Consider the following 19,685-nt stretch of genomic DNA (forward strand, 5'->3'; position numbering starts at 1 on the left):
CTCATATAACATTTTTAAAACTTATTTTAGTTCATTACAGTGTTTATATTATGTACCCGTAGCATAATGAAGCTATTAAAGGGCTATATCAATTACTTTTAGCTGTTGTTTTTCCTTAAAGAAAGGAAAAACAAGCTTATTTCTAGAAGTAGGCAAATTATCTCCCACCAGAGATAAAAACAGACAATAAAAATACAATTAAAACAATATTATACAGGCATGAAGACAGACCAACCAACAGAACAAAATGCAATGTTCAGAAACAGACCTTAGTGTATATAAAAATTAACGTATGACAAAAGAAGCATTTTAAGACCACTGAGGAAAGAAAAAAATTGCTTAATAAAGAGTTCATAAAAATGGGTAAACAAAGATGCCTACCTAATAAAATGTAACAAAAATGAATTCCAGATTTATCAAAATTTTAAATGGAATAAATTATATCAGAGCCTTATTAAAAGCTACCTGCTAACATTGCCTTGCTAAGCACTACATCACGGGTAAAATTCAAGATCAGCCTGGCCAACATGGTGAAACCTTGACTATACCAAAAAAACAAAAACTGGCCCGGCATGGCTGCGTGTCCCAGCTACCTGGGAAGTTAAGGCACAATAATTGCTCGAAGTCAGGAGGCAGAGGTTGCAATGAGCTGATATTGTGCACTGCACTCTAGCCTGGGTGACACCGAGACTCTGTCTCAAAACCAACCAACCAAAAAACACCTATGGTCTAAGAAAACCTGAAGGCACATAATTGCATGCACACACTCACATATACCAATGAAACCTGTGCATCTCATTCATGTTTGGAACTCTCTCAGAGACTCTTTAAATAGCCAAAAACTTCAGAAATGAAAAGGGGTTGTTATCAAGGAAAAATGACCATGCTATATGAAGTGAACAAGTTCCTGAAAAGTGTAATAAAATTCCACCTTTGCTTCTAAATTGTATATCTACATTATATATGCATCATATAAGAACGTGAAATAATAGAATGCTTATATATATGTATAGGATTTATATCTCAAATATTTCACCTAGATTACTGTAAAAGTTTGATAGAATTAGTCTCTCCACTACCACTTGTCTCCCACAAAATCACTGTCCACACAGTAGCCAGAATCGTAAAAAAAAAAAAAAGAAAAACTCGTATCATGCCATTCTCTTATTTAAAACCTTTATTTAAATGGCACCCTCACTGTAGAACAAAATCCAAAATCTGTAATGTTACCTCTGAGCTCCTAAAAGCCACGTGACCCCTGCTTTTTTTTTTTCGAGATGGAGTTTCGCTCTTGTCACCCAGGCTGGAGTGCAGTGATGCCATCTCGGCTCACTACCTCTGCCTCCCAGGTTCAAGCAATTCTCATGCCTCAGTCTCTCGAGTAGCTGGGATTACAGGCACCCACCACCACGCCCAGCTAATTTCTGTATTTTTAGTAGAAATGGGGTTTCACCATATTGGCCAGGCTGGTCTCGAACTCCTGACCTAGGTGATCCACCTGTCTCGGCCTCCCAAAGTGCTGGGATAACAGGTGTGAGCCACCATGCCTGGCCTTTTTTTCTTTCTTTTTCTTTTTCTTTTTTTCTCCCTGGGAGACAGTCTGGCCTCTGTCTCACAAGCTGGAGGGCAGTGGCATGATCATGGCTCACTAGAGCCTCAATCTCCTTCCTGGGCTCAAGCAATCCGCCCACCTCAGCCCCAGATAGTAGCTGGTACTACAGGCATGCACAACCATGCCTGGCTAATTTTCCTATTTTTTGTAGAGACTGGGTCACACTATGTTGCCTAGCCTGGTCTATGAACTCGGGCTCAAGTGATACTCCCACCGAGGCCTCCCACAGTGCTGGGATTGCAGGCACAAGCCACTGCCTCCGGCCTTGATGCCTGCCTATATTTCTGACCTCATTGTTTACTATTGTTTCTCCCTGTCTCCTACATTCCTGCCACCTTAGGTTTCTTTTGGCTCATAATTTTTGCACACATATGCTACTACGTCTACATGAAGCACTGGTAACATGATTCTTTGCCTGGTTAGTTTATAATTCATCCAAATCCTCTCAACTACTATGTCACTTCCTCAGAGATCTTCCCCTGACTCGGCAATCTAAATTGTGTCCTGTTAAACTTTCTCATGACACACTGTTTTTTTACCTCCATGGTAACATCAAGACATGCATGCATTCACTTAAACAGTCATTTGTTAAATATATTATTCCATCACACTCTACATTCTATGAGGTGACCATAGTTACCACTATATTCTCAATACCTAGCACAGTGCCTAGTACAAGATATACATTCAATATTTTCTTTTTAAAAAAAAATATTTTGGCCGGGCGCGGTGGCTCAAGCCTGTAATCCCAGCACTTTGGGAGGCCGAGACGGGCGGATCACGAGGTCAGGAGATCGAGACCATCCTGGCTAACATGGTGAAACCCCGTCTCTACTAAAAAATACAAAAAACTAGCCGGGCGAGGTGGCGGGCGCCTGTAGTCCCAGCTACTCAGGAGGCTGAGGCAGGAGAATGGCGGGAACCCGGGAGGCGGAGCTTGCAGTGAGCTGAGATCCGGCCACTGCACTCCAGTCTGGGCGACAGAGCGAGACTCTGTCTCAAAAAAAAAAAAAAAAAAATATTTTGGGCCAGGCGCGGTGGCTCACGACTGTAATCCCAGCACTTTGGGAGGCCAAGGTGGGTGGATCACGAGGTCAAGAGATTGAGACCATCCTGGCCAACATGATGAAACCCCATCTCTAGTAAAAATACAAAAATTAGGCCGGGCGCGGTGGCTCACGCCTGTAATCCCAGCACTTTTGGGAGGCCGAGGCGGGTGGATCATAAGGTCAGGAGTTCGAGACGAACCCGGCCAGCATGGTAAAACCCATCTCTACTAAAAATACAAAAATTGGCCAGGCGTGGTGGTGTGTGCCTGTAGTCCCTGCTATCAGGAGGCTGAGGCAGGAGAATTGCTTGAACCTGGGAGGCGGAGGTTGTAGTGAGCCGAGATTGCACCACTGCACTCCAGCCTGGGCAACAACAGTGAAACTCTGTCTCAAAAAACAACAAAAACAAAGAAATCATCTGATGTCTAGATTTGTTTCCAAATGCCACATGAAAGGGGAAAGTGAATGGGAGAACAGATTCAGTAACAAGACTGGCCAAGAATTGGTAACTGTTAAAGCTAGGTGACAGACAGGAATCCATTATTCTATTCTATTTTTGTACGTATTTAATTTTTTTAAAAAAGAAAGTCTTACAAGTGTATCCTTTACCTCTAACATAAAAGACTATGTTTCATTTAACAAACATGAGTTATTGTCACTTACATGATTCATTTATTATTATCCTCTGATCTCAAAACTCATCTGAAGGCTGGCATGGTGGCTCACACCTGTAATCCCAGCAATTTGGCATGCAGAGACGAGAGGACTGCTTGAGACCAGGAGTTTGAGATCAGCCTGGGCAATGTAGCGAGACCCCTGTCTCCACAAAAAATAAAAAATTAGCCAGACATGGTAGTACATACCTGTAGTCCCAACTAATTGGGTGGCTGAGATGGAAGGATCACTTGAGCCCTGAAGGTCGAGGCGGCAGTGAGTCATGACTGTACCACTGCACTCCAGCCTGGACAACACAGCAAAATCCTGTCTCAAAAACAAATAATTTTAAAAAGTAAAAAACTCATCTGCGGTTGGGTGTGGTGACTCACACCTGTAATCCCAGCGCTCTTGGAGGCCAAGGTGGGAGGATTGCTTGAGACCAGCAGTTTGAGGCCAGCCTGGACAACGTAGGGAGACCCCCATTGCCACAAAAAATTTAAAAAATTAGCCAAGTGTGACGGCGTGTGCCCCAGGTACTTGGGAGGCTGAGGCAGGAGGACTGCCTCAGCCTGGGAGGTTGAGGTTGCAGTGAGCCGTAACTGCTCCACTACACCAGAGTCTGGGCGACAAAGTGAGATCCTGTTTCTGTGGGGAAAAAAATTCATCTGAAATGTACTCTGAAAAAAATTATATTAGAATATTGATATTCCTTTTCTTTGTACTTTATACCTTACAATTAAGGTCTTTTATCTGTTGTTGCTTCTTTAAAGTGTCATTTCAGAGAATATTCAAATAAAAGGGCAACCCTTTACTAAAACTTAAATATACTGTCCGTTAGCCGGATGCGGTGGCTCAAGCCTGTAATCCCAGCACTTTGGGAGGCCGAGACGGGCGGATCACGAGGTCAGGAGATCGAGACCATCCTGGCTAACACAGTGAAACCCCGTCTCTACTAAAAATACAAAAACTTAGCCAGGCGAGGTGGCAGGCGCCTGTAGTCCCAGCTACTCGGGAGGCTGAGGCAGGAGAATGGCGTGAACCCGGGAGGTGGAGCTTGCAGTGAGCTGAGATCTGGCCACTGCACTCCAGCCTGGGTGACAGAGCGAGACTCCGTCTCAAAAAAAAAAAAAAAAAAAAAAAATATATATATATATATATATACTGTCCGTTTATGATGATGATGTCACTAGGTCAATCATCCATGAAACAAGAAATCAGGAGTTTTTTCCCCCAATGGTTAAAATAACGAACTTATGTGTATTTACCGAGATGCTCCAACTCTATAGCTCACTTTCTAAGTCAATGGCATAATTTTCAAAATAGTATGACTATGTTAGTGGTAGGAGATGTTACCATAGCACAAATGGAAATTCAAAACAAAAATCTAGTTAGATGTAAAGCCTAGCCAGCGATAGATAACCAGTCATACATAACACAATACATACCAACAATCTCTATATTTGGGATAAGTTTCTCAGCTTCTCTTCTTGAAGCTTCACTACCAATATGTGGTGAAAATCAAAAGTGTTTCCATGAGGCAGAAGGAGAGGGCAGTATGGCTATAAGAAAACACTTTCTGCTGGGCACGGTGACTCACACCTGTAATCCCAGCACTTTGGGAGGCTAAAGTGGGCTGATCACGAGGTCAGGAGATCGAGACTATCTGGAAAACATGGTGAAACCCCATCTCTGCTAAAAATACAAAAATTAGCTGGGAGTGGTGGTGCATGCCTGTAATCCCAGCTACAAGGGAGGCTGAGGCAGGAGAAATGCTTGAACTAGGGAGTCAGAGGTTGTGGTGAGCCAAGATCGCGTCACTGCATTCCAGCCTGGTGACAGATTAAGACTCCATCTCAAAAAAAAAAAAAACAACACTTTCTGTCTCTATAAGAAAACTCATTCTGTATTCTAGATAAGGAACTGTAAAACATTTGTTTCCTCTGATTTCAGTATTTAAAAACATTAGTTTTTAAAAACATTAGAAAATGTAGGGAATTTCATAAAGAATTGCTCAATGTTACCATCTACAGAGGAAAATCACTGTCAACATAATGGCACACTTCTTTTCAGTCCTCCTTTTCTTATTGATTTGCAAGAGTTTTGAACATGCTTAATAAACTTTAATCCTCTATTATATAACAGATATATTTTTTTCTCACTACACATTTTTAACTTTTTAAACTTGGTTCTAAGAACTGTTCTGGGGATTCTGATTAAGTTCACACTGAATATACAGATTCTGGGAAAAGTTACATCTTTAAAACCCCAAATCTTCCAATCTAGGAACAAAATATTGTCTCTTCTACATTTATTGAAGACTTCTGGGCGTCTTTTTACTCCTTGAGGTGTTTTATTATCATTATTATTATTATTATTTTGAGATGGAGTCTCACTCTGCCACCCAGGCTGGAATGCAGTGGCCCAATATCAGCTCACTGCAAGCCCGGCCTCCCGGGTTCAAGCCATTCTCCTGCCTCAGCCTCCCAAGTAGCTGGGACTACAGGCATCCACCACCACGCCCAGCTAATTTTTTGTATTTTTAGTAGAGACGGGGTTTCACCATGTTAGCCAGGATGGTCCTGATGTCCCGACCTCGTGATCTGCCCGCCTCAGCCTCCCAAAGAGGCGTTTTATTATTTTGAGTCAGATATAATCCTTCCTATATTGCACATGTAATCAGCCCCTTTACCAAATTATCTGTTATACTTTTTCAGTTGACTTTGCTGGCTTTTTACTAATTTTAACTGTACAGGTTAGCACCTCAAGAATGTTGAATAGGGCCGGGTGTGGTGGCTCACGCCTGTAATCCCAGCACTTTGGGAGGCTGAGGCGGGCAGATCACGAAGTCAGGAGTTCGAGACTAGCCTGGCCAACATAGTGAAATTCCCGTCTCTACTAAAAATACAAAAAATAGTCAGGTGTGATGGCACGCGCCTGTAGTCCCAGCTACTCAGTAGGCTGAGGCAGGAGAATCGTCTGAACCCAGGAGGTGGAGGTTGCAGTGAGCCAAGACTGCACCATTACACTCCAGCCTGGGCAACAGAGTGAGATGTCATCTCAAAAAAAAAAAAAAAGAAAAGAAAAGAAAAAAAAGAATGAAATGCTGAATATGTAGTATACAGTGTCAGAAATAAGTCTGAAAGTCTTCACTTAAAAGCCCAGGGAGTCGATTCGAAATGGAACGCTACACGGATGTGTCTTGGCATAAGACAGTGCTATTCTGTGGGTGCTGTAACAGCTTCCAGCAGTGCTTGGGTGTTGATATCCTGCCCCTGACGCTATGCAGCACCTGAAGCCCAGTGAGCTTGGAAGCTATCCAGAAGAATTTCAGTATTTGCTACAGTAACCTCATCAGTCTGCCAAGACAGCAATGCAAGCGGCCAAGAGGGTAAGCATTCGACTTCCACCTGAAGTAAATCGGATATTGTACGTAAGAAATTTGCCATACAAAATCACAGTTGAATCAATGTATATTTGGGAAATATGGACCTATTCATCAAATCAGAGTAGGGAACACACCTGAAACTAGAGGAACAGCTTATGTGGTCTATGAATACATCTTTGTTGCCGAGAATGCTTGTGATCACCTACCGAGATTCAATTTTTGTGACAGATAACTTGTGGTTTTGTACTACAATGCCAACAGGGCAGTTCAGAAGATAGACACGAAGGAGGAGGAACAGCTGAAGCTTCTCACGGAGAAATATGGTATCAAGATAGATGCACCAAAAGAAATGTTGTTTTCCACATTTTTATTTTGAGGCCGGGCATGGTGGCTCACACCCGTAATCCCAGCACTTTGGGAGGCCAAGGCAGGTGGATCACCTGAGGTCAGGAGTTTGAGACCAGCCTAACATGGTGAAACCCCATTTCTACTAAAAATACAAAAAATTAGCCGGGCGTGGTGGCGGGCACCTGTAATCCCAGCTACTCAGGAGGCTGAGGCAGAAGAATCACTTGAACCTGGGAAACGGAAGTTGCAGATGCCACTGCACTCCAGTTTGGGCAAAAAGAGTGAAATTCCGTCTCAAAAAAAAAAAAAAATAGAGCACATATGTACAAAGTAAAAAGCAACTGCGATCCTACCCCTTGAGTAAACACCATTAAACTTTTGTTGTGTTCCCCTATATTCTTCTTTCAATGCAAATGCATAAATATACATGTTTTCCCCATATTAAAAAAAAAAAAAACAAAAAAAACAAAACACAGGCATGGTGGCTCACGCCTATAATTCCAACACTTAGGAAGGCTGTGGCAGGAAGATCACTTGAACCCAGGAGTTCAACACCAGCCTGAACAACGTGGCAAAATCTCATCTCTACAAAAAATACAAAAATTAGCTGAGCATGCAGTAAACACCTGTAAGTCCCAGCTACTAGGGAGGATCACTTGAGCCTAGGAGGTAGAGGTTGTATTGAGTGGTGACTGCACCACTGCATCCCAGCCTGGATAACAGAACAAGACCCTATCTTAAAACAAACAAACAAAAACCCACAATGGTGGCTAGGCAAAGTGGCTCATACCTATAATGCCAGCACTTTAGGAAGCCACAGCAGGAAGACCGCCTAACGCTGGGAATTCAAGACCAGCCTGGGCAACAGAGCCAGACCCCACTTCTACCAAAAAAACAGAAACAAAACACACACATAAGATGATTCTATTCACGCTACTTTGTAACAAACTTTTTATTCTCCCTACTTGCTCTATGTTCTGGCATCTCTACTCTAGTATATATAGAATACTCATTCTTTATAAATGCACTGTGATATTCCATTCCTGATTAGTATAAAGTTGTTTTCAATTTTTGCCATCATAAACAATGCTATTTATGAACAAACACTGAATATCCTTTAATAGGATTTTCCACACATTCAACAAGTATTCCTGGAGGAAAAATTCTTTAAATGGTATTGTTGGTTAAAGGGTATGAGTGATTTGAATTTTTAAAGCATGACAATCTGATAGGTGAAGCCTGATGTTACTTTAAAACTTCTTTTTTTTTCTCTTTTGAGGCAGGGTCTCACTCTGTAGCCCAGGCTGGGGTGCAGCCGTGCAATCCCAGCTCATTGCAACCGCCACCTCCCAGGTTCAAGTGATTCTTCTGCCTTAGCCTCCTGAGTAGCTGGGATTACAGGCACCCGTCACCACGCCCAGCTAAGTTTTGTATTTTTAGTAGAGACGGGGTTTCACCATGCTGTCCAGGCTGGTGTCAAATTCCTGACCTCAAGTAATCCACCCACCTCAGCCTCCCAAAGTGCTGGGATTATGGGCATGAGCCACCACACCCAGCCTATTTTAAAAATTTTAAATCAAAGTACAACATGCATACAGAATAGTGCACAACTCATATTTTACATGTGAAGCTGGATAAATTTTCACTTGTAACCAGCATCCAGATAATAAAAAAGTATAACCAGAATCTTAGAAGCCTCCCCTCATATCTGTCCCTGTATCATCACTACTGTCCAAGGATAGTGTCTACTTCCAACAACTAAATTTTGCCTGTTTTGAACTTCATATAAATGGGATCATTATTATACACCCAGTTTCCAAACTGCAACAAGGTACCCTGACGCACTGCAAGATATTCTTAATTTGAGAGAAACAACATTCAACATCTGCATTGCACTATACCAAATACTAGATTGCTACACTACATTGCTTTCAATGACATCTTTATGAAGCTGTGTTTTCAGTGGTTGCTGTGATAAAAAGAGTAATATGCAAAAGTCAATATGGAACATCAGATGAAGCTGGGCACGGTGGCTCACGCCTGTAATCCCAGCACTTTGGGAAGCCAAGGCAGGCGGATCACTTGAGGTCAGGAGTTCGAGACCAGTCTGGCCAACATAGTGAAACCTGTTTCTACCAAAAATATAAAAAATTAGCCAGGTGTGGTGGCACGCACCTGTAATCCAAGCTACTGGGGAGGCTGAGGCAGAACTGCTTGAACTCAGAAGGCAAAGGCGCAAGTGAGCAGAGATCATGCCACTGCACTCCAGGCTCGGCGAAAAAGTGAGACTCCATCTCAAAAAAAAAAAAAAAAAAAAAAGATGAGAGTGGTGGTATCCAATCTGATTCCAAGGTTTGAGATGCTGTACAGTGGCCAACACACAAACATCCCATTAGTTAAGGTGGTTGTCTAAGAATGAAAGTTTTTTTCTTCAATTTTTGTGCATTTTAAAAAACAGATCTTAAGTTGTTAGGACATAAATAATATGAAGTTTTTTGGATCTAACTACTTAATAAACAGAACTGTCAGGTATTTCTTTTGGCCTGGGGTTGCCATGAACCATAAAGGGAAAAAGTTTAGGAACCTCTGGTACACATTCCTGTGACTGGTTTATTTCACTTAGTATCATCTGCAAGATTCATTCATATTATTATTTAAAGTAGTTGTTGTTCATTTTCATTGTGTAATATTCAACTATATGATTATCCCACTCTTTATTAATATTCTTCTATTGATGGGTATTTGACAGTTTCCACCTTTGGGCTATTATGAATAGCAGTGCTATGAACATTCATAAGTGCATACATCTTGAAGTAGCACTACTGGGTTAGAGTGCATGTTTATGTTCAGTTTTAGTACATAATGCTACTTTTCCAAAATGGCATATCAACTTACATTCCCATTAACAACGTATGAGAGTTTTTTATTTCTCCTTATCCTTCCTAACATTTTCACTGAGTCGCTATGATGGGTGTACAGTAAAACAGTACTTCTCTGAAGACAAAATAAGGTTGAGTGGCTTTCTAAATGTTTGGCCTTTTGAGTATTTTCTTTTGGGATGCTATTCAAATTCTCTTCAAACAAACAAACAAAAAACTGAGTATTTTTCTCTGCGTTTGTTTTTTGTTTTTTGTTTTTTGTTTTTTTTGCAACACAGTCTTGCTGTGTCGCCCAGCCTGGAGTGCAATGGCACGATCTCAGCTCGCTGCAACCTCCGTCTCCTGGGTTCAAGCAATTCTCCTGCCTCAGACTCCCAAGTAGCTGGGATTACAAGTGCCTGTCACTACGCCTGGCTAATTTTTTTATTTTTAGTGGAGATGGGGTTTCATCATGTTGGCCAGGCTGGTCTCGAACTCCTGACCTCAGGTGATCCACCTGCCTCAGCCTCTCAAAGTGCTGGGATTACAGGCATGAACCACTGCGCCCAGCCTTTTCTCTGCTATTAATGTATAGTTCTTTAGTGTACAAGGAGTCCTTTGTCAGATACAGGTACTGCAAATATCTTCTCCCACTCTGTGGCTTGACTCTTCACTTGCTTAATGATATCTTTTGATGAGGTGTTCTTGCTCTTAATATAGCACCAATTTATCACACTTCCTTTATATTTAACCACTTTGAGATCCAAATTAATCTTTGCTGACATGAAACTTTTTTTCTAAAACACTTTTTTCACATTTAGATCAGCAATTTATCTGGAAATGACTTTTGTGTGTGGTGTGAGGTAAAGTCAAGATACTTTCTTCCCTGATACAGAAATTAATTAACCAATACCATTGATTTGACTTTCCTTTTCCTATCATAATGCCATGTCACTTTTATCATAATACGGGTTATAGTATATGTGCCAGTCTGTTTCTGGACTGTTCATTTTGGTCCATTGGTCTATTTGCAATACCGTATTACCTTAATTGTTATAGCTAGGTAACAATTAAGTTTAATTCCTCCAGATTTTCTTTCATCATCATCATGATTACCTTGCATCTGGCTTCATCTTGCATTTGAATTTGTATTTCAGTTGAGTATCCTTTAATGTTCATTGGCCATTCATATTTCCTCTTCTGTAAGCTGGTTTTTGGGACATGAATTAGTTGCCTTAGTTGCCTTTTTCAAACTGATTAGTATTAGATCTTTCTGTATTAGAAAACATGCCCTTCATCTGTCAAATGCTGTCATTTGCATAGTGTTTTTTTAAAGTGTGCTTACAATTTTTTTTTTTTTTTTTGAGACAGTCTCAATCTGTCTGCAGTGCAGTAGCATGATCTTGGCTCACCGCAACCTCCGCATCCTAGGCTCAAGCAATTCTCCCAAGTAACTGGCACTACAGGTGTATGTCGCCATGCCTGGCTAATTTTTTATTGTTTTTGGTAGAGACACCATTTTGCCATGTTACCCAGGCTAGTCTTGAATTCCTAGGCTTAAGCAATCTGCCTGTCTCGGCCTCTCAAAGTGCTGGGATTACAGACATGAGCTACCATGCCCAACCTTTTTGTGTGTGTGTGTGTGAGAGACAGTGTCTCATTCCGGAAGCTGAGAGTGCAGTGTCATGATAATCACTCACTGCAGCCTCGAACCTCCCAGGCCCAAGCGATCCGCCTGAGCAGCTGGGACCACAGGCATGTGCCACCACGCCTGAATAATTTTTAATTTTTTTGTAGAGACGGGGTCTCCCTATGTTGCCCAGGCAGATCTAAAACTCTTAGGCTCAAGCCATCCTCCCACCTTGGCCTCCTAAAGTTCTCAGATTACAGGAGTGAGCCACTGCTCCTGGCTCTACTTTCTAATGCATTCCAACACAACAATTTCTTTTTTTTCCTTCTGGGTTTTGGTTTCATTCTTAGAAATGCCTTCTTCATGCCAAGATGGCATTACAGTGTTGGCAAGATAAGACAAGAGGTAAAGATAGATTTTAAAATTATTTTTACATTACTTTTTTTCCTTTGAGAGTTCTCGCTGTGTTGCCCAGGCTAGTGTGCAGTGGCACAATCACAGCTCATTGAGTGGCCTCGACTTCCCAAGCTTCAAATGATCCTTCCACCTCAGCCTCCCAAGCAACTGGGACCACAGGCATGTACCACTCTGCCTGAATAATTTTTTTTTTTTTTTCTGGTAAAGACAGTGTCTCCCTATGTTGCCAAGGCTGGTCTCGAACTCTTGGGCTCAAGCAATCCTCCTCCTGCCTTGGTCTCCCAAAGTGCTGGGATTACAGGCATGAGCCACTGCTCCTGGCCACTTATTTTTATAGTGTTTGACATTTTCATAATTTGTACATTACCTTAAAAATAATTTTTTAGGCTGGGCAGTTACTCACACCTGTAATGCCAGCACTTTGCGGGGCTGAGGTGGGAAGACTGCCTGAGGCTAAGGTTCAAGACCAGCTTGGGCAACAAAGTGAGATACAGTCAGTCTCTACCAAAAAAAAAAAAAATTAAGGTGTTTTTTGTTGTTGTTATCTCCTACAGGAAGGAGAAATTTTTTTTTTTTAATTAACCAGGTGTGGTAGCATGCACGGAGGATGAGGCAGGAGGATCACTTGGGGCCAGGAGTTCAAAGGCTGCAGTGAGCTATGATTATGCCACTGCACTACAGCCTGGGACACAGAGGGAGGCCTTGTGTCTTAAAAAAGAAAGAAAAACAATTTCTTTAAAGAAGACATTCTGGTCATTTCCCATTGCAAAATATTGACCCAATAATTTATTCTGACACTTTTATAATTTTAGTAGCCAAATTTAATTTTTTTTTTTTGAGACAAGGTCTCGTCCTGTCACCCAGTTTGGAGTATGCTGGTGCAATGACAGTTCACTGCAACCTCAGCCTCCTGGGCTCAAGCAATCTTCCTGCCTCAGCCTCCTGAGTAGCTGCGACTATAGGCATGCAACACTACACATGGCTAATTTTTTCTTTTTTTTAGAGATGGGATCTCACTATGTTGCCCACGCTGGTCTCAAACTCCTGGACTCAAGCAAAATCCTCCCACCATGGCCCCCAAAGTGCTGAGATTACAGACATGAGCCACCATGCCTGGCCATCAGTGAATTTTTTTAAATTCTCAGAAAACTGAATGTTGGTTCAGGCTGTATATAGCTATACAACTGAAATGTACAGAGAAAAATAAAAAATTAAGTCTGATCCTAAATCAAAACCTAATTAGTATGGTTTTCAGCATAGTATTTATTTTTATTTTCTTTTTTCTTTTCAGCATAATACTTTAATTTTTAAAAAAATCATTAAGGAGGCCGGATGCAGTGGCTCACTCCTGTAATGCCAGCACTTTGGGAGGCCAAGATCACCCGAGTTCAGGAGTTCAAGACCAGCCTGGCCAACAAGGTAATAAAACCCCATCTCTACTAAAAATTCAAAAATTAGCTGGGCGTGATGGCAGGCACCTATAATCCCAGCTACTTGGTAGGCTGAGGCAGGAGAATCACTTGACCCCAGGAGGCAGAGGTTGCAGTGAGCTGAGATTGTGCCTATGCACTCCAGCCCAGGCAACAGAGCAAGACTGTTTCAAAAAAAAAAAAAAAATCATTAAGACAGTGAAACCTATACATAGAACATACTACTGAAACACTTCACCCAGACAAAGCTTAACTCTATGGCAGACTTTGTATTTGGAAAAAACACAAAATAGACCTTCAGTAGTTAAAATAAAAAGATCATAAACTTCATTCTTTTTTTTTAGAGATGGAGTCTCACTACATTGCCCTGGCCAGTCTTGAAGTCCTGGACTCAAGAGACCCCCCCGGCTTGGCCTCCCAAACTGTTGGGATTACAGGTATGAGCTACCACGCCTGGCCATAAACTTCATTCTTCAGAATAAAAACCCAGCCCCGTCTCTATTTCCTTTCACTCTGTATAGAGTTCTAGAATTTTCTTTTAAGAGATGATTTTGCTGCCCAGGCTGGAGTGCAGTATTCACAGGCACAACCACAGCTAGCACACTACAACCTCCAACTTCTGGACTCAAACCATCTTCCTGCCTCAGATTCCTGGGTAGCTACGATGGGACTACAGGCATATATCACTCCACCTGACTTACAATTCTTTCACTTCATCTTATCAGCTTTTATACCAAAATGGTTGCACGCCCTTGGAGAGAAAACTTCAGAATCCAAGCCATTGCAATCACATGCCACATAAAGTTTCAGTCAACAACCGACTGCAGACACAAAGGTGGCCCCATAAGATTATAACAGAGCTGAAAAGTTCCTATTAGCTAGTGACACTGTAGTCCAATTACTTTATTTTTTTAACATTAATTTAGAGTAGACTAAGTATACACTGTTTATAACGTCTATAGTAGTGTACAGTGATGTCTCAGGCCTTCACATTCACTCACCACTCACTCGCTGACTTACCAGAGCAACTTCCAGTCCTAAAAGTTCCATTCACAGTAAGTGCCCTATACAGGTGTACCATTTCTTATCTTTTATACTGTATTTGTACTGTACCTTTTCTATGTTTAGATGAAGCTTGCCCAATGCGCAGCCAGTGGGCCGCATGTGGCCTAGGTCAACTTTGAGTTACTTTTTTTTTTTTTTCTTTTTGTGAAGAATGGGGTCTCACTTTATCACCCAGGGAGGCCTCGAACTCCTGTGTTCAAGCTATCCTCCCACCTCTGTCTCCCTAAGAGCTGGGATTACAGGCATGAGACACCGCACCTGGTCCCCAGAACATCTTTGAATGCAACCCAACAGAAATGCGTTAACTTTCTTAAAACATTATGAGATTTTTTGTCCTCAGCTTATCAGCTATCGTTAGTGTATTTTATGTGTGGCCCAAGACAATTTATCTTCTTCCAATGCGGCCCAGGGAAGCCAAAAGATTGGACACCCCTGGTTTAGATACACAAGTACTTACTATCATCTTACAACTGCCTACAGTACTCAGGAAAGTAACATGCTGTACGAGTTTGTAGCCTAAAAGCAATAGGCTATCATATAACCTAGGTGTGTAATAGATTATACCATCTAGGCTTGTATAAGTATACTCTCTGATGTTCCCACAAGCATGAAATCACCTAATGCGTTTCTCAGAACATATCCCTGTCATTAAGCAACACATGACTGTATTTTGTAGGGTTCTGATTTTTATTGAACTGTCAATTGTTTTACATATTTTTAGTCATCGTTCCTTCTCATACACCTCACTAGACATTCCCAACTTCTGTTTAGACTTTCTACATAAAAGCTACCACTCCTATCACTTACCCTCAGCAAATGAACTCACCTCCTCATTCATGACAATCGTTCTTACAAACTTACCTATATTAATGACTTGTTTTGTTTTGCGATAGGCTCTCCCTCTGTTGCCCAGGCTGGAGTGCAGTGGCACAATAACAGCTCACTGCAGGCTCTGACCTCCCGGTCTCAAGCAATCCTCTCACCTCAGCCTCCCGAGTAGCTGGGATGACAGGCAGGCACCACCATGCCTGGATAATTTTTTCTACTTTTTGTACAGACGGGGGTCTCACTTATGTTGCCTAGGCTGGTCTCGAACTCCTGCGCTCAAGCGATCCTCCTGCTTCAGCTTTCCAAAGTGTTGGAATTATGGGTGTGAGCCCTGCGCCTTTATATCTTTAATTCTTTCATTCTGATCTTAGAAGATTTCTTTCCCCAACTCCAATATAAGGATAATACCTTAATTTATGCACGGTGAAGGAGGAAAGACCAAAAACAGGCAAGACTCATCAACTCATGTTCCTGCTCAGGGACCTTGTTCCAAAACTTATTTCCCACCTCACTTGGATATTCAACCTCACTCTCTTGGTTTCTGCCATTCAGCCAACAAATATATTCTAATGGCTTCCATTCTTTAAAAAAAAAAAAAAAAAAAAAATTCATATTTTACCCTTTCTATTCTCTCCCTTCCGTGCTTATGGAGCAGTCAATATTCCTACTTCCTTACTTTCCACTCATTTCATAACCCCATCTCCTAATGCTTTATGATTGTGCCTTTATCTGAAGCTATTACAAAAATTAACACAGTCATACTGTACTACACCAAACAAGCAGAAGAGGGAAATTTACGATTCCACAAATACTACCATTTTGTCTATGACTATGCCTACTGATGGAAATTTGAACTGCAAGAGAGGTGTAATTATGAAATTCTCCTTGGCTTTAAAGTGCAGAAAATTGGAAATCGTAAACAGTAAGCTTCCTAAAATTTTCACAAGTTGGGCAGGGGATGAGTATCTTATATTTATGTGTGCAATTATATTGCTTTAAAAAGTTTCTCCAGCCCGGGCAATATATCAAGACCTCATCTATACAAAAAATTAGCTAGGCACGGGTGGCATGCACCTGTAGTCCCAGCTACTCAGGAGGCTGAGATGGAAAGACAGCTTAAGCCCAGGGGTTCAACGTTGCAGTAAGCTATGATCACCACTGCACTCCAGCCTGGGCAACAGAGTAAGATCCTGTCTCCACAAAAAAAGTTTCTTATATGTATATGCTAATACAGTGTTCAAAAGGAAGAAAAGCCAGGTGCAGTGGCATATGCCTGTAGTCTCAGCTAATCAGCAGACTGAGGCAGGAGGATAGCTTGAGCCCAGAAGTTCAAGACCAGACTGGGCAAAATAGCAAGACCCCATCTATTTTTTTTTTATTTTAATAAAAAGAATAATTTATTCTTTTATCTCCACTGAAGACTAGAATAGAGTCCTGGGACTGACTTTCACTCTACTTCTACAGAGGCTAATAAAAAAATTAGTGTTATAATATCTTTCATTAAAATAATCCATTATCTTAAGATAGATAGCTAAGTAAAAAAGCAAGGAACTCAGAAACCAAATATCAGGTTTGAGACTTTAATTAAATTACTTAACCTTCTCACCAATAAAGCAGGGTTATACTGTACTCTACTTCACAGTTTAATTCTGAAGATTAAACAAGATAACACATAAAACTACTTAACACAGTTACAGGCACATATTTAACACTTCCCTCATCTTAGCACAATGCCATACTCCCAATAAGAAGTAAAAGTGTACCAAAAAGGAGCAATATTAAAACTGTGAACTATGTGAAACAGAAATTCTGACAAAACCACCATCTGTTCATACTAATAATGTTCAAATGAAAAGCTTCAATTAGAAGTGAAAGTTACTAAAAAACATTCAAGTATTCTGAGCGAATTCAACTAGTAAATATACTTTGATGACATTCCCAATGATTTCCTCTGAGAGACTGCATACGCGGTACAAGATTACATATGATTTAATAAAATGGACAGAGAGCACACACAAAGCTGCAGTTTCCCAGGCTGAGAAAGACACATCTAATTTGTCCTTCCTGGGGAGGAATGTATCTTAAATGAACAAAATTTCCTTAGATATACACAAAAGTAAATCAACGTATCAAAGGGATTAGGAATAAAGGGAGCTTTTTCTCTAAATCCAAAATAATAATATGCATGACCTAAATGAATCTTCTCCAAATATTTAGGGGGGAAACCCCACTTTAATTGTTAGAACTGGTGCAAAGCAGCTGGATTTAGTAGAATGCAGTCCATCAACTGCTAATTCTGGAAAAAAAAAAAAAAAACTTTCTAGGGGTGGAGAAAGCAGGCAATCTTCCCCATAAAACAATTGCCATAAAACACCGTACATACATAAGAACATACACATTTGTTAAAATGTCAGTTTACACTGTTCCAGTCAACTTACAGATCAAGAAGAAGTATTTAAGGTCAAAAAAATAAATTACATTCTACTTAGGAGTTATCGACGCAGATTCAAGACAAGGAGGGCTGAATAATAAATCCAGTGTTCACATTCAAATGTGGGGGAAAGAAAAAGGCAGGCTCTGAGTCCATAAAGTTCTCCACACTCTCAAAACACAGCAAAAATAGTCCACAACTAAGGACACTTACCCTTGAAACTCCTTGGAGAGTGGCTTGGGAGACTTTCTGTTCAGATTTTTGAGGGGGAGCGATTTAAGAATGCTGCAAGATTGCAACTTTCAAACACAGGAACACAATCTAAAGTATTTTTTTCTTTCAGTAAAGATCTCTCCCTGTCCTCTTCAAACAGTTGATCAGCACTCCCATTTTCACAAAATCCCTAATTCAACTTCAAGTACAGACCCCCTCCTCTCCCACAAAAAAACAAAGCTTTAAAGAACATGCAAATAAAACACACAGATCATTTCCAATAATCTCTAACTCCTTCCCAATTGGGAAAGGAGAAACGAAGGAACACGAAGCAAAAACACCAAAACACTCGGGTAAGGAAGGCGGCGAGATGAGAAAGTAGGAAGGGGTCGGGGGAGGAGCACGGAAAAAAGTCCAGCTGATGCTGACACTTAACTGGATGGAGAGGGTGGAAAATATCTTGAAGATACCGGCTAGAAGGAAAGGACTAGATGGGACAGGGGCGCGACAGAGGAAGTCCACGCAAAAGGCCTACCCAAGAGGGCCACTGTGTAGAAGGGAACACCAAAAGGGGACAAGACTCCTCAGGAAGATTTCAATGCCCCAAAGCTTAAGAGACGGCATGGGCAGATAGGGTGCTTCTCCATTGGCAACGCGGACACCACACCAGACGTTTCGGGAGGCAAGCCTGCTGCGAGGGGTGAGGGGTTAACTGCGGGGGTTCGCAGACGTGGAAGGGGGTGCGGCCCCCGGGGTTGCTGGAGGAGAGCAGAGAGGAGGCCCACGGCGCATACCTTGTAGTAAACATCAAACTGGATGTTCTCGGGCAAGGAGCGGATGTCTCGGCGGGAGCGGATGTAGTTGTCCACGACAGCGGAGATGGCGGTGTTATAGAGAGTCTCTGGGATCCACTCTAGTTCCACGGCCGCCATCTTCCTTCCCTCCTCCTCCGCCTCCTCCGCCTCCTCCTCCCGAAGGCCCGCACCTCCCTCCGTAGCGAACCCCTCTGCGGCCCCGGAGGATTCGGAGGGGCGGTGGCAGCCACGCGGGCGCACGGCAGGAGGCACGGCCGCCCTGCCTTCTCCGAGGGCAAACTGAGGGACGGCGGCAGCGGACGCAGGCCCGAGTAAAAAGTGGGACACAAAACAGGGGCCAGCCAGGCCAAAGCCTCACATTCCGGGTTTGAGAGGAACCCGGGTTCCGTCCCAGCGCCGATCTCTGCAGGGGCGGGGCTGCGTGTGCGGCGTCATGACGTAAAAGCACGCCGACGCGCCGGAGGGGAGGAATGCGGCAGGCGGAAAACTTAGGAAGAGCTGGGTTCCTCTCACGGAGAGCGTGCTTTCCAAGCGGCCCCGGAGTGGAGGGGAGTGGAGTGGATGGGGGTAGACTTTTCACACGGGGACAAATTATTACAGGATATCTGCACCCCCCATTCCGAGTCACTCGGGCGCATCGGTTACTTCAGCAGGTTCTCTGCATCACGGACCCTTTTAAGGCTCAGGTAAAAGTTTGGATCCTCTCCCCACAAACGAGCAAAATTATCTGCACATTGAAAATTATGCATTAAGAAAATTCACATTACTCTAAAAATCCTTAGACTGCAGTTCCTAACCCAAGTTAAGAACCCGCGGTCCAGGAACTAGGGGTAACGATAGAAGAGACTTATTTTTCTTTGTATAACCGTTTGCATGCACCGTTTTAACTTTTTGACCATGTTTCTTTATCCAAATAAAATTTCCGAAAAAAGAAAACTCCTGCCCTA

At 42.1% G+C, this 19,685-nt stretch overlaps 1 protein-coding gene and 1 pseudogene across 2 annotated transcripts in view; one reads left to right on the forward strand and one right to left on the reverse strand.

Annotated features, from left to right (window-relative positions):
- Nucleotides 1-19,160, reverse strand: part of APPBP2 (amyloid beta precursor protein binding protein 2) — an 81,648-nt gene extending 62,488 nt beyond the window's left edge. Inside the window, exon 1 of one of the 2 annotated variants that reach the window (XM_021929120.2) lies at nucleotides 18,718-19,160. In XM_021929120.2, the coding sequence (XP_021784812.1) occupies nucleotides 18,718-18,855 (138 nt within the window). In that variant the 5' untranslated portion in view covers nucleotides 18,856-19,160. The remainder of the gene's footprint in view (nucleotides 1-18,717) is intronic. The other variant, XM_031657488.1, reaches the window with a different exon arrangement.
- Nucleotides 6,689-7,152, forward strand: LOC108582659 (annotated as a pseudogene).
- Nucleotides 19,161-19,685: the final 525 nt, after the last annotated feature.

Source organism: Papio anubis, chromosome 17 (assembly GCF_008728515.1).
Source record: "Papio anubis isolate 15944 chromosome 17, Panubis1.0, whole genome shotgun sequence".
NCBI classification, from domain to species: Eukaryota; Metazoa; Chordata; class Mammalia; order Primates; family Cercopithecidae; genus Papio; species Papio anubis.